General features: G+C 41.8%; 1 protein-coding gene across 3 annotated transcripts in view; it reads left to right on the top strand.

The window, feature by feature from the left end:
* Window positions 1–5,298: 5,298 nt before the first annotated feature.
* The window catches only part of pcsk5b (proprotein convertase subtilisin/kexin type 5b), a 54,980-nt gene continuing 44,125 nt past the window's right edge, over window positions 5,299–16,153 (top strand). The window contains exons 1-3 of one of the 3 annotated variants that reach the window (XM_053326051.1): window positions 5,300–5,633; window positions 5,732–6,014; window positions 10,155–10,259. In XM_053326051.1, the coding sequence (XP_053182026.1) occupies window positions 5,835–6,014; window positions 10,155–10,259 (285 nt within the window). In that variant the 5' untranslated portion in view covers window positions 5,300–5,633; window positions 5,732–5,834. Of the gene's footprint in view, window positions 6,015–10,154; window positions 10,260–16,153 lie in introns of all 3 variants that reach the window. The other 2 variants (XM_053326053.1, XM_053326050.1) reach the window with 2 other exon arrangements.

Below are 16,153 nucleotides of genomic sequence, written 5' to 3'. Positions count from 1 at the left end.
AAAGTACAGTTTTTTTTTTGTTTTTTTTTAAAAAATCTGACTGTTTTTGTCTTGACCGACCATGATTTATTGGATCTGTGATCATTTATATGATGTAATTGATACTGTATCTCACTAATTTGACTTGGGTACCTTTTTAGTTGTTTTTACCTCAGATACTAGAAACAACGAACGCAGGGTTCTGCTGCGATGTACAAAACTTGTGTGAAATGAATCCTAAAAAAATCCCTGAAACTGAAATGATCATTTCTGTTTGGCGGCTGACCATATGGTGGCCCAGCTTGAGTTAGACACAGGCAGCTCTGATAATGGTGAACACATCATGAGACACCTCCTTTAGCTGTGGAATAAATATCACATCCTGTTAATAACAACTTGGAACTTTTTAACTTTTTATTTTGAAAGTCATGTAATCTTTATTATCACAGTTAAGCAAATTGCCAGGGGCTCTGCAGTTAAATCATAAATTCAGACTGATTATAAATTACTTTGTGAATTGGCTCCTGGCTCACCACAGCAAGAGTGAGAGATTTACAGACATGTACAAATTTGTTGGTACCCTTCCATGAAAAATAGAAGAGCCCATAGTTCTTTGACCATTTGCGCTATCCTTCTGTTCAGTCTAGGGTAGATTTTCCTCTTGCGGCTGTGTCCAGGAAGGTTGACTACAGTCCAATGGACTGTAGACATCTTAATATTTGCATATATTGTAGTCACAGGAACATCAAGCTGCTTTGAGATGGTGTTATAGCCTTTACCTTTAACGTGCTAGTCTATAATTTTCTTTCTGATGTCCTCAGTCCTTTCTCTGGTCCATGTTCAGTGTGGTGCACACAATTATACCAAACAGCAATTTGGATATACTTTATCTCCATTTAAATAGGTTGAATGACACTAAATAAAGAAAAGTTACTTTGAATATCAATATAATCAATTATTTAGAATTTTATGTGGGAGTACCAATGAATCTGTCCAGGCAATTTTTGAACCATCTATGTAGAATAAGCAAAAATTGATCTCTTTTCACATTTTCTTTGCTTTACTCTGACCTACCAAAGGCATACAGATATGCATAAGACACTTACTTTTAACTTGATCAGTTTGCAGGAGTAATGAAGCATTGTTTCAATGAACTGTAGGGGTACCAACAAATTTGTAGGTATAAAAAGGGCAGACAGGACATGGGGAGAAATTGCATAGAAATGAGCTCCTACAGTAATTCAGCACTGTGACGTTCATTAAGACGGGATGAGCATGCATCCATGCAGAACAGGGGTGCATAGATGTGGAAAGACAATGGTATGTTTTCGAAGTTAAACCCTGATGTCATCCTCTGTTTTGGATTGTTGTGGCCTCATTTGCCATCTTGAAAGAAGTAGTTATGCAGGAGGGAGTGGATAGGAGGGTACAAACTGTTAAATCTGTTCAAAAACAACAGAACAGTGTCAATGAATATTTTATATAAAGAATATATCTTTTGTGGCTTACTGGTAAACATGCATTCCACATAAACTTGAAACCTTATTTCTTTTCAAATAAAGGCAAAAATAATCTTAAAATAAGAGTCATATCTTTTGTTGTGTGGAGAATATTCATGTTAGGACTGATGTTTGCCAATTTATCCCAGATAATTTCCATTTTTCCATTCCATGGAGCTGGGAAGCACTCATTCCTTCTGATTTACTTATTGAAAAAGGATAATTTAATGCTGCTGTAGTTAGTTTGACTGAAGAGGCAGCCATAAAAATACCTTGACATTTGGAGCAAAAACTCTGATCATAGTTACTGAAATAAAGTTTTTACCTACCTTAGTTTGAGAACCTTATGTTGTTAAATGCGAGGCTGAGCAACATTAACAAAAAGAGGGAATTTGGCTCTAAAAAGACTGTGACATTGAAAGATATCTGCTTGATTTGACTCAAGTGGATGACTGAAGCTTCATGTTCGCTTTAGGTAAACTTTTTAATATGGGCAGCTGATGCGTTTTTAGTCAGACTAAAACATTGTGAACCTGTTATCTCTGCCATGTATTATTTTTACATATTACTTTCCACTAGGTGGCAATATTGTCATGTTTTATGAAGTTATTTTCCTGGTTTCATGTAATGCATTACACTGGATGACTTTTCGACACCAGAGGCTAGCTCAGGTGGGTCACAGCTCACAGAAACCAGATACACATGAACTGGAGCACTGATTCATTGCACAGGTATGACTCATGTATGGGACACATGAAGGTTGAACAAATCTAATGACTACATGCACCAAAAGAAAACATGTTGACAACTGGCCCACTGCCATACTGAATCCGAACCATGGAAACCAGTATTCATATTCCTCGAGGACTCAGGGGACCAACGTTTTACTTGGCTATACAGCTCTCTCCCTGTCCCCGCCTCCTTCCATCTCTCTCCTCTGAATGTAGAATAGCCCATATAACCCTGGTATGTGGCTGACAAAGGAGAGAGGGGGAAGAGAAGAGGAGAGGAGTAGAGTGATGTGAGGGGTGGGATGCAGAGCAGAGAAGATGGAAAGTCGATGAGTGGCAGGTGCTATTGTGGCCTAAGTGCAGGAGCCTACTGCAACAAGGTCAAAGGTCAAAGTGAAGTTGAAAGGTCAACCCTAACTCGCTGGAAGCCCACCCAGAGAGAGATACAGATAAGTGGTGGCGGCGGAGGTGGTGGTGGTGGTTTGGGTGGGTGTCAGCGGGAGATAAGTGCTCTTGGAAAGGCATGAAAGAAAGAAAGAAGAAGAGTAAAGAAAGGACCCAGTGTATGCCAAAAAAATAAATAAAATCAGAGGCTTTAGACATTACGAAAAGAAGATGCAGACAGAGAGGAGACCATCAGGAAATGAAAGCAAAGGATGTAGCAGGTATGTAAGGCCATGATATGTTAAGATTATGAGCAGTAGGGACATGAGAGAGGTGAGGAGAAGCAGTGGTAGATGGGCACACATGTCCGATAACACTCCTGTCTTAATGGGACAGGAAAAATCATGTGGGAGGTTCCCCTCTCAAAGTGTTGTGCTTGATACTGAATGAACAAATTAGCTGTGTCCTTGGTGAATAAAGCTAGTTGGCCACAGTTTCCTATAAGGGCGTTCCATTGTGTTGGGGGTCCATGGGAGTTGTGTGGAGTTTTTTCCCCAGAGTTGTGTTTGGCCTAAACACATGATGCACCCTGTTATTTCATTGAGGAGGCACAGGAATGCACACAGGAATGCCCTTCAGTGTTTGTTGACACTCGTGACTGCTCTGCTTTCTCAGATGTTGACAAAGACGTTTTGTTGGGGTTCACTCGGTTCACTCCCCGCAGAAACTCAGGGAGCTGTGAGACTGTCATGCAGGATATCGCAACATTATAGACCTGAATGGAAACTGGGGGCCCTACTGCTCAGGGCGGCCTCGTGACCTGAGTACTTGATTTAGATACTCAAATCAATTTTAGCTTTTTTTTTACTCTTGAAATTACAAGCCCTTCCATCTGGCTGAATGGAGGATGATCACTGGGTATTTTTTTTCCCTTTACGCCCTTTCATCTCCATCTGGGGAACCATGAGATGCTCTTGTCCCCCCGCTTGTTGTGAGATGTGACAGCGGGGTCCATTCAGCGAGAAATTGGCTGCAATTAGTGCAATTATGCTGATTTTCACTTGTGTCCCATGCAGAACAGAGTTTTCGCTGTGCACAGAGACATCCCCGGGAAACTGCTGCAAAACAAAAACCCATCAATCAACAAAGGCCTTGAATGAAAGGCTCAACTGCAGATAATACCGGGCACATTCCATAATGACAGCATTTAGTCAGCTGTGACCTGTGTTGCGGTAGGGGGCATGACATATGAGCTTCACTGGTTGAGGCGAAATATGCGGTAAAGCTAGTCTAAAGGCCAGAGGGTCGGCCTGGCAGTGGTGGTCAAACAACCCAGGACCACCTGCTGTGTGACAGTGGTCAACACACCTGAGTTCAGCTCATGTTCAATGATACAGCCAAGGGCGATCCCATTCTTGTTGGATGTGTTTTAACCAGTCTGTACCCTTAGTCTTGACAACCATGATTACAAAAAGAATAATCAAACTGGTAAAGTAGAAAGATGGTTGGGTGTATTATGGGGCCCTTTCTAACCATAAAATAGTTTTTTATGTTCATGGCTGTTTCCCATTGGATGATTACTGAGGTGGAGGTCATAGTTTACCCAAACTTTACATTGGTATGTCTATGTCAATATTGCCCAGGAGACTGACAAGGCTTGCATTCAACAGCAGATTTCACAGTGAAGGAAGGGGGAGCGGTATCCAAAATGCAATGCATCCACTTGTTCACTGGTGGGATATTTAGTTGAAAAAAACCCACAAAAAAACCCCAATCATCACAGCAATTCCAGCGCAGCAGTTTGAATCAGCTTTTAAAATGTTACACATTGCTAAACATGTAAATATCTAAGCTGCTTGCTTAAAACTTGCACAATAGTTGACGGTTGGCAAACAGTTCTGATGCCCCGGTAAAACATGAACTCTACTTTCCTGAGTCCACGACGAAAGGAATACATAGACTACAGACATTTTCACTGGGACTGTCTAATTGTCTACACCCCCCTCCCCTTTCTAGCCTTCAGAATAATCATATAACAAACTGTATATTTGTCAAGATGTTTTTATCCCAATGTTTTCTTCAAAGTGTGGTGCTAATTGTTTCTTCAAACCAATACCAACCAATTTTTGGCACAATACTACTTTAGCAATATTATTTTCTGAAAAAGAGAGACGAAAAAGAGATTTAACATTACTCTGCCCTGATCCTAATACTTCCTTTATCTGGGATTATGATTAATGCTAAACCCAGGTTAAATAGTGTCACCGCTGGGTCAGGCTTAGGGCTAAACATGGGGTCAAGGTTGTGATTACTCTGTAGAATATAGAGATCTACGGATTTAACTGTCTTTATAGCTTTTGAGGTTGGTTGTGTTGAAACACCTCCTTGCTTGGAGAGAACTGCAGAATTTATAGATTGTTTCAGGCCCTTTAGTTTTTTTGCAAGCTCAGCTGAGCTTTATGAAAACCATTTGGGTTTTCATAAAGTCATTATCTAATTCTGTCTAACTGGGATACTTTCCAGACAGTTTGGCTTTAAGTGGATTATTCTTCATTTTGCCCAGGGGCTCTCCTGGAGGAAGCCCTTGAAGCAGGGTCCCAGGTGGCTCCCTGTTCGCCAGTTTGACCCCCCCCCCCGTGTCTGGTGGACCGGCGGTCAACGGTGCATCCAAGCAGAGTGTCTTTAAGACCCAGCGGAGCTCGGCAGGGAAACCCCGCGGCTTTAGTTGTTTCTACTCTCCAGAGTGTCAGCTAGTTATTTGTGAGGAGGCGCTGTAGCCATTTCGCCACATGAAAGCCCGATGAGCTGAACGACCAACATCCGAGTTGCTCGCGGAGAAGAGAAATCAGCTTTGAGGAGCTCCTCCGCGCGCACACACAGACGTGAACGAACTCGCGCGCAAAGACGCACGGCGCACACACACACTCACGCACACTTCCTCCTCCTCCGCCGTGGAAAAAAAGAGAGAGGGAGAGAGAGAGAGGAACAGAGAGGGGCACACGGAACGCAAACTTCCAACTCTCCCATGTGGAAAGCAGAGGTTTGAGGATACGGTATATTTTTCCTCTTCGGGGCTCTGTTCCCCCCCCTCTCTCCCTCTCTTTCACCCTCTCTCTATGTGTGTTTTTGCCCGGATAGTTGGGTTTCTATGAGAGTCTTGCTCGGCGAGAAGAGAAGTTTGGTTGTTTGCCTGGTCGGCTGAGGAGGAGGAGGATAAGAGTCGGGTTAAAAGTGGGGGAAGATGGTCCGTAACGCCGCTTGGAGAAGAAGCTTGCTGTGCGTCCTGGCGCTCAGTCTCGGCTTTGCGTCCCCACCGTGCAATGCTCGGATTTACACCAACCACTGGGCAGTCAGGATAGCCGGGGGACCCGAGGTGGCCGAGCGGATAGCGGAAAAATATGGCTATAGGAACCTGGGACAGGTAGGTATTTTGCCCTCTCTCTCTCTCTCTCCCCCTCTCTCTCTGTGTGTGTTTGTGTTTTCTTGTTTTTGTTAACTTGTAAAAGTGGCACCATGGTGGTTATTATACCTATATCAGTTAGGGGTCAAAGGTTGACAAAAGGGACGCCAAAAGTCCAAACCAGAGCTATAAACCTCTTCTGTGACTCTCTGTAGTTAAGTCCCTCTCTGTGTGGCTCTGTGTCTCACACAGTCAAGAGGAGAGAGAAGCTTCAAAGAAAGAAGACCAACAGCAGGATAGCACAACAGGTGCCTCCTTGCTGTGTTTCCGTGGATCATGTTCTGTTTGCGGGCTATAACCACAGGGAGCTCACTATCAGCCTCTCAGCCCATAGCAGCTTCATGTGCTCGCTCCTTTTTTTGACACACAAGTGAGACAGCTAGTGAGGTTTGGTTTATGGTCTTGGTCTTGACATCAAAAGGTCCACAGTCACACACATTCTCGAGCTGTTCCCTTTTTGATTCTGTAGTGTGTTGTGATTTTGTCAGATATGAAACAGTTGGACTGACAGGTTTTTCCATTTAAAAACTTGGAAATGTTAACATCACAGGCAAAAAAAAGATGGAGATTTGCTGTTGCACTCCCCCTCTGTATTTCTCCTGTAAATGTAATCTTGACATAACTAGGCCCACTGGGTCAGCAGCTCAGTGACATGTAGGATTAATTCCTAAGTACATGTGCCCATCTATTTTTTTCTATTTGGACAGTATTCACAAATAGATGAGATGTGGCTGTTTGTTCTTGAGCAATGATTGAGCACCACTACATGAGAACATTTTAAAATAAACACGCCATATTTCACTCGCAATATCTCAGACTCTGTTTTACAGCTTGCATTTTTTTGAAACCATCAAGCGTATGCATCTTTCACAGTGTTCACGTTGTGCCAAATTCAGGGGCCAGTTCTCAGCAAAGTCTAAGATGAATCCTAACCATCCCAACTGCAAAGAAACATATGCAGAGAGGGAAAACACTCCCTCTTCACATGATGTTGTTTTATAAATCAACAGAAGCCTGTACAGCTTCAGGAGGGAGGGGTTTATGATCACTTGGAAATTGTTTTGACAAAGTTTAAAGAAAAATGTGGTGTCCTATGTGGACAAAAGAAATAGGCCACACAAACGTGGACCTCACATGTACTCCAGAGTATCGTGACCAAAATACACAGCTCGCTCAAGCCTGCACTTGCTAGCACTCGACGTGAAGACAGCGTGTAACAGAGGGGGGCATTCTGACAGGTTGTTGTGGGGTAGCCTAGTCAACAGCTATTGAACCCCCCCCCCAACCTCCTTCCTCCCTCCTCGCCTTATCCAGCTCGCCCACCCACAATATTCCCCAGAGAGCAGGCCTTAATGGCCTCGTTTATCCCCTCTCTTTGACGGGAACTAATGTGTAGAGTCCCCTCCATTCCCCCACACTCCTCCATCCCTTCCATCTTTCCATACCAGCCCCCCATAGGAATTCCCCTGTGGAGTGGAGTGTCCCCCCAACCCCCACCATTCGCCCTAATTTCCATTTCAATATGGAGCGTTCATTGGACTTTGACACCTCATAGACAAGAGTTTTACTTCACTTCCTGGTTTTGGGGTCAGCTGAAAGCCGCTCCCATGGGAGCGATAACAGCACACTTTGGTTTCCTAATGTGAACTTTGACATCCACACCGTGAACCCCTTCACTCTAACGTGGGTAATGACATTAAACTGATCGAGTTGAGATGACTCATAGTAAAGGTTTTTGCAGTTTGACGCCGTTCAAATAAAGTGTGAACACTTTGTTTTGTGTTGGATTGTGGGCTGTTTGTGACAAATGATTTGGAGACGTGGTCGCAAAATGAGAAAAGGTTTAATGTTGTGAAGGGAAGCAAAGAAGTTAAAGAAACACAAAAGGGGGATGAGTTGGGAAAATGTGTGACAGAAGGACAATATAGTCTTCTTGACAGGGGTGGAAGGAAGAGAAGAGACAAAGATAACTGCACACTAGGAGATGGAGGGAGGAGGGAGTGAAAGAAGGGACGATAGATGGACGGATGGATGAAAAGAGTTGGCATGGAGTGAGTGAGCACCTCGTTGGGGAATTCTGGGTAATCCTCTTAACCATGGAGCCCCCTTCCCAGACTAAGACACTGGCCCAAATTGAGTCTAAATCAGCTGACAAGGCCCCAGACCAGGATATGTGTTCAAACTGTTGTTTGGAAGAGCTGGGAGAGGACTTGGAGCTCTTGAGAGGGAGGCTGATGGTCTGCGGCCAGAGGTAGAGAGGAGACAGACAAGAGATCAGATTATTTATGCAGGTCGTCCTGATGCTACATCAGTTCTCGAGGGCATCAGGCCAAAAAGGTGTCAACATTTGTCTGCTGTTACATAAATGCCTCATTCATACTGATCATTTTTCATTATGTCTATATACTTGTCAGTTTGTTGACTAAACTTGAGACAGAGCTGATTATTTTAATTTTAATTTTTGGTCTATTGAGGCAAATGTTTTGTCTGAACCACACTTCCTCAGGCAAAACTTGGACTTGTAGCTCAGGAGTCAGTCCCAGCTATGAAACACTCGGATTAATTTCTCTCAGAAAAGTCTTATCCTCTTTTGCAGAGCCTTTGGGTATTCTATATCAAATGACGTGGATGTTTTACTGCATCCGGTAAAAAAAATAGTCTCACTGATGCAGGAACTCATGAATCAGTGCAAGTGGTTTCATTTCACAAATATCTTACGACATGAAGTAACCAGACGTTATGCTGATGTTATGATTCACTATGTGGGTTATTGCATCAGAATCAGTTGATTGTATAAGTTCTGCAAATGCAATCATAACTGCAACAGTAACAACTGCAGCCGTATATGTGGACCAGAGTTTAAGGTGAAAAATGGTTGAGAAGATGCGGTGGAGAGATTTAGTAGAGCCTGAAGACAATCTGAAGCTATGAGTTGTGAATGTAATAAGGTCATGCAGTAAATGAAACAAATGACTCTCTTTTGAAAATGAAAGACTTGAGTTTTAGAGGTTTTTTTTAATGCTATGTGTAAAGCTTTTCCAACAGCTCCTAATTTAGACACTCCTAGAGGGAAGGGTGGCCTGCTAATGGCAGTGCAGATGTTGGGTAGATTAAATAGACAGTGGCAGCTCGATATGTTGAGACCTGTTTACACTATGAGAAACATCCAAAGTGGTAGCTGCCTATTGTGGAAGCACATTTTGTTAGTATGCAGAATGCTTTATAATTTGATCACCCAGGTCCAGTGATATGCGCTGCATGTTTATCTGATGTTAATTGTTTGCTGAAAAGTGATCTGCAGTAGCTTAGGCCTATTGGCACTTGTTTTTTTTTCTTATTTTATCACTCTGTAAGTTGAATGAAGGAGAATGTGTGTGAGCATTGAGCTGAAAGCTGATCTAATGGGCTCTGTGGTCGTGGAGCTGAGCCATGGATCAGTGACGCGCCACAGGATCCTTGGCAGCCATGACAGTTTGATCATCTGAGGGATTGTATGGTCTTTATCAATTATTAAAACTAATCACCGTCCAGCAGCTTGCCTTCTGCCTATCAATGCTTGTCTGCGGATCCCCTGTCCTCCTCGTATCTCCGTCACTCAAAGTCTTTGTCTGTGTATGTGCATGTGTGAGTCTTTGTCTGTCTGTCTGTGTGTGTCTGTCCATTTTCAGACCTCCCTTTATGTTGTTTTGTGTGTCTTTGTCTGCTGTGTTTGTTTGACTTCATGTCTCACCTTTTAATATGTCTTATTTGTCTTTTTCTCTGACAGATTTTTAAGAGCTCAACAAACTTTATATACAATACATTGTAGGAAAAAAACATAAACATTATCATAACAACATAGAAATATGTATCATTTTACCACTTTAAGAGAAGTAACGTCTCCCAGAGTACTTAAATTGTCAGTCATGTGTATCATGTGCATACAGCATGTGTGTCTGATACCTATTTCATCTGCGAAATCTCTACAAGCATATCTTTACCAGAGTGGTTGCTGCTGCTAATTTTCAGGACCTTTTGGGAAATATATTTTTATAGGTAGAGTGATTGTCTTAGAAACAGCTATATAAATATGTTTATTAATAATGTTGCTGTGCTTTGCAGATTGGGGATCTGAAAGACCACTATCATTTCTTCCATAGTCGGACCATCAAGAGGTCGACTTTGTCCAGCCGTGGTCGTCATAGTTTCATCTCTATGGAGCCAAAGGTAAGACTGTTGAAGCCCTAGAAACTACCCTGTCATTAACCAAAGAGTTTAATTGAAAACAAAATTATTAAAATATAAAGTTATTTTAACATTTTTTTCCTCTTTTGTAACCCATCATCCCCACTTGCAGTAAGGGTCTAGACACCTTAAATAAGTTTAACAAAGTAAGTCTGAGTGCTTTCACTGAGTCAGGGAGGTGTGAGATGCTGAATGCCTTCCAGTGGCTGTGGTGTCTCAGAATGAAGAATTAACTTGTTAAACAGATTTGTTAACGCAAAATTCAGGGAAATCCTGGATCCTGCGTCTATTATTAATATGTGATTTACAGGAAAGATCTTTTACAGAAACCTGAGTTTACTGAAAGTCCGGGTCTGTTACCACGGCAACTCACTTTCTATATGGCAGGTTAGGTACAAGACAATGTTTCAGACTGTAACTTGCCTCTCAGGGGCTGAACTAGTGCTACAACCTTTCAACCAAACAACGTGGCTTTGAACTTGAAAGTTCTGCCCTAGTGGTCGTTAGCTATATTGTAGCCACACATCAAGACTTTATAAAAGATTTATTTATTTAAAACAGTTTGACATAATCTCCATATTATTTTACACTTATATCCACTTTTTGCTTGTGGATTTCATCCAGCAGAAGTGGTTGTGTGTGTGTGTGTGTGTGTGTTTTGAACAATGGATTGAAGTTTGTTTGTGCATGCACATGAATGCGTACTGACTGCTGAGGCAAGAAAATTATGTATCAGTTTTGATCATGAAAAGGAGGTATGAAATAGGAAGAAGAAAACACTGAGCAAAACGAGAAGAAAAGACAGCACCTGCCATCCTCTCTTATTCGCTCCATGTTTCATTTCAGTCTTCTTTCCTTTCTGTACTTACTTTTTGGTCTGGTCAGCTTGTTTTGTCCACCTGCTGTCCTTACCTGTCATCTCTTTTCTTTTCCCCTCCTTGGACTCCCTCTCCTACCTCTTTTTATCGCGATGGCTTTCAACATACTCGTTTCCCTCTCTCTGTCTTTGGTTCTCTTGCTCTCTCGGGCCTGACACTGTGCCATGGTTGAGGAGGGTTTGTGTCCTCATGCCAGCTGGCTGAGAGACTGAGATTTTAGAAGACTAGATCAGAGGAGGAGAGGTTAAAGGAGAGAAAAAGGGGGAAAAAGAGCAATTACAACAGAAGGAGAGTGAAGAGGGCAGAAGAGAGGAGGGGAGAGGGGAAAGATGGATTAGAGAAGCCAAATAAAGGAGAAGCGGAGTGGAGAGGAATGGAGCTGTCAGTGTTTTCCTCCGACTCGTTATGCTTTCAGTGTAATCTGTGGACCTGTCTGTGGGTTTGGGATCAACATGACGGCCAGTTTGGCACAAGTGCAATCTGGCATACTGCTAATGATGTTTTGCAATCAGGTTTTGTAATAATGACGGCCGTGTGTGTGTTTGTGTGTGAGTGAGTCAGATGGGTGTAGCGGTGCCATGAAAGGCGCACCCTGCCATCCACAGTATTCATTGGCACGCATGTTACCATGGTGATGGAGCACAGCACAGATTACCACTTTATGGCATCCGCCTAACTGCAGTGTCACTTGCCTCTCAGGTCAAAGACCACTTATTTTTCCAAGCTGTGAACGACTCTGCCAAGGACAAGGGCCTGGAGAGAATGTGCGTTTACCTTAATAGCTGCACGTCTCTAACTGTTCCTTTTCTAAATTCCTCAAAGACTTTCAGTCCTTTATGGATTCATTATAGATGTGTATCAGTATTTCTTATACCACTGAACAGATGGTGAAGGTCTGTAGTCTCAAAATAATACATTATATCAACTGTCTTCATATTCAATCAAGAAAGAAATATTGACTTTTTTTGTAATCTTTACCTTCTTCTAATCTTAACTATTATTTTCAAGATAGATTTATCTGTTGATTATTTCTCACTTTAACCCATTACTTATTCAAGGTCGACAAGACAAACAATTGACAAGAGAGGTAAAAACTTCAGCAACACTTACTTTATAGAACAACTTTATTGTTAGACTAAAGCGTTTCATTTTGTGGCCTTCATCTGGGTCTCAATGACACACGTTACATTTAACATTTAAATAGTATTGGCATGAAACAGAAAAATATTCAAGAAGATTAAAAAAATCATCAGACATGTCTGGGGCAACAACTGACCTGAAGCCATGTGACCATATACCCAACCCATCTTTGTAGATGCCCCATTGGTTGCCCTATATATATGTGTGTGTGTGTGTGTGTGTGTGTGTGTGTGTGTGTGTGTGTGTGTGTGTGTGTGTGTGTGTGTGTGTGTGTGTGTGTGTGTGTGTGTGTGTGTGTGTGTGTGTGTGTGTGTGTGTATCTTAAACCAGAAAATGTTGGCATATTTTTTGTAAGAAAATGACTACTTAATAATTGCTGTTTCATTATTTTGGTGATCAACTTTAAATGTTACTAAACAGTAAGTGTTTAGCTGGCCCTGTGTGTATCAAATCAAATTTTCAATTGATTTGAGAGAGACAAAGTGATGAAATATGCTGTGATGCAACTTAAATCAGTATAAATAAACCTGTTAGTGAGGAGATCTTGTCTTTATGCTCCTAGCAGCACTCAGCTTGCACCTTGCACTGCTCTGCTGACGTTCATCCATGACTCATTCATACTGGAAGTTCCAAGAGAGTTTGGCCAGCCGCAGACTTTTTCGACGTAGCTCTGCACTGTTATTAGTTTTCGGTGTGAAATGAGTTCAAGTATACTTAGTCCGCTTTGTTTGAAATGTATTTCCAGCAACTTCTAGTTTGCAGTAAACAACAATTAGAGTACTGCAGTGACTGTTTCTTCCTTTGTAATGTATTTTTGAAGTCTGTGCAGTAGATTAGAAGAGAGGAAAAACTGTCCACTGCGTTCCGTTTCGGGAGCGTGGTGTTTCCAGACTGTTTCACTCAGACTCTTGTTTACTTGAAGTCATTTATCCAGACATGTGCAGGAAAACTGAGAGCCAGGTGTGGTCCGCAGCTGAATCCTCGCAGGGATACACTGAAATGCAAAATGGCTGTGACGAGAAAACGAAATTTCAGTCATACCACATAAGGAAAATATTTAACTGCATAGTTAAACTACTTACTACTTACTTGTTATTTTAATGAGCTCAAATCCAAATGATTAAACACTTTCACAGTATTCATGAACATATATTGAAACCAAGGACAATCACAGCATCAAGGAGACATCACAGACGCTTGTGTGGCCTTCAGGACCTTGAGTGTAATTTGCATAAGCACAGGTATTATGAGGCTCCACACAGTCCCAGGTACAGATTTCCATAATGCTTGGATGCTTCTGTGACAATCTGCAGTAGACTCTTGCATCTGTTTGCCTTGAATTTGTTTAACAGATGAACCATTAAAAGTTGATGCACAGAGACGAGCACCTACAGCTGGCCAGTACAGCACTGCGGGCCTCAGACCGTGTGCTGCGTGTAGACTGAGACTCTGAATCAGAGCACAATAACTGGCTTCCTGTGTCAGTCCAAAGGTTGTTATGGGTGTTTGTCTGCTACAGCAGCCGTTGACCTTTTTTTTTTTTTTTTTTTTTTTTAAAAAAAAGCTCCTAACTTTCAATTATTTTTTCCTGTGACTAAAATGGTTTCATAAAAACAGCAGTGAAAGTAGATCAATTTGTTCCCATTTGTTCTATTGAAGTGAACTCTTCCCCAGTTTCCCCTGGTTACTGACCCAGCCAGCAAGAGCCACCTGCAAGCCCTTACACAGAGCGAATGGGAGAGAGGGAGGGAGGAAGTGGTTGGAGTGGGAATGAGAGCGAAAGACAGGCAATCTCGGAGAGAAATGGGCATCTATAGCAAAAGAGAGACAGCAAGAGATGAGGGAGAGATAAGAAAAGTTATTTAAAAAAGAGTGAGATAGAGAAGAGGGAGTCTGGACCAGGAGACAGCGGTGGAAAGGAGAGCGACAGAGAGGTACAGGTGCGAGCAGATAATTCCTCTGCTCCACCAAGCAGGAGTAAAATGAATGGAGCTGATCCAATCGTCATGCCTCGCAGCCTGCCAGCGAACTGGCAGTGAAACAAAGGCAGTGATACATGGGCAAGTTTTCGAGGCAATAATAGAGGGCAATATTGTCTTTGTTTGGATACGGATTGGCAAATGTGGATAACTGTAGGCTGTTAATCAGGGAGTGATTTTTACCAACAAAAGGACAACAATGGATGCCATTGGCCTTGATAACTTCAGAAAAACAGGCTTGGGGTCACCCTGCAAGTGGACAAAAGTTTCCACTTGTAAGTCAGTATAAGAAGTAATAATAAGTAATATAATCATAAGAACACTTTCAATGAAAAAAGAAATTGTTTTATAACTCCAAGAGGCTGAGATTGAATACTTTACCTAAGAAGATACACAGAATAATAATCTATATCATAGCCATACACAGTTAAACTCCAATGGTACATCTTTTTTTTTCTTTTTTAAAGATCCGTGTTGCTACAAAAATGAATGAAAGTTAATTATCAGTCCTTCTGGGAGTGAGAGCTGACTTGTTTATATATATAAACACCAGAGTTGTGATGATATTAATGTCAAAATCCCCCACATTCCTACTGAAACAGCTGGACATATTAACTGTTCCTTCGCCTTCCTGCTCCTATTAACATAACTGTCACAGTTTGCTTGAATCATTTTCATTCGACTTTCTTGTTGCGTACTATTCTAAATAGAAAATGTGTAGTTATGAGAGTGAGAGGTGTAAAAATATGATGAGGATGCCGTGATCAATGGGAGACAAACGGTTTCAGGCTCCTTCAGGTATAGACTGATGACAACATTCTTTTTAAAAAAGCCAAACTTTTATCTATATTCTCCCTTTTCTAATGAAATTTAGAATACATTTTTATCTGTAGACAGATTTTTTTCAGCTCATCCTTCAAAAAGTGTTGCTTGAACAAAGCTTTGCTGTGGTCAGACGCTGCAAATCAGTTTCATCTGGATAAACAGCACGAGGTAGATGAACACTTCATTGTCCCACTGTTATCCTTTAAACAGAATACTTAGAATACTTCCTGGCCTTTTATTTTCACAGTGTGATTCTGTAACTGAGAATTGCATCCTGTATAATATGACGGTATACTGTATTTGGTAACGAGGTTGGAGGTCATCATCAGCTGCAGAGCATCACCAGGTTGCTCAGAGACACATTAACAGGGTGGACATTGTGCCAGCAGATGCATGAAACTTCAGGTGCCTGGTTGATCTTGTTCATTAACAAATTGCTCTCAAATCCTTTTAAAATCTTGGGTTTTGTCACTAACTGGGATCCAGCTTCACTTCATTTATTTATTTTTCTGTCATCTGTTAAGTCTTTGCCCTATCTTGTCAGTCAATGAATAGCAGTCAGAGAGAATTGGCGGTGTGAATGAGAGGCATTGACGCATTCATCGCCAGAGCTCCCTCCCTGGAGTGACCAAGATATGGACAACAGCAGAGTAGAAGATTGTGGTTGATGCTATGCTAATGTATCCAAATTGTAATGATACATCAGTGGTTTTGCACAGACACATGACCAGAAATCCTGATGACAATGTTGTTTTGAGGCTAATGGTGTGTGTAAACGGCTGCTTTGAAGCTGATGGTCCTGACAAAACTTGGTGTGAAATGAGCTGAGACCTTGGCAGACGGAGGAGCATGAGGCTAAAACGAAATATGTCACTGTATTTTGCTGTCTGTCTCTCCCAGTTTGCCATCTCTTTGTCCTCTCTCCCCCACTCTCTTTATAAAGCAGATCTATACACACTTCAGCTATTAAATTACGTCATCTACAGGATCATTTTCTCTCCCTCCATGATCTATAAAGAGCTACATACTTGAGTTATTAAATCAATGTTATTTA

Source organism: Scomber japonicus, chromosome 9 (genome assembly GCF_027409825.1).
Source record: "Scomber japonicus isolate fScoJap1 chromosome 9, fScoJap1.pri, whole genome shotgun sequence".
Taxonomy (NCBI): domain Eukaryota; kingdom Metazoa; phylum Chordata; class Actinopteri; order Scombriformes; family Scombridae; genus Scomber; species Scomber japonicus.
The sequence above is the reverse complement of the archived record's forward strand: the minus strand, read 5'-3'. Positions and strand labels throughout refer to the sequence as shown.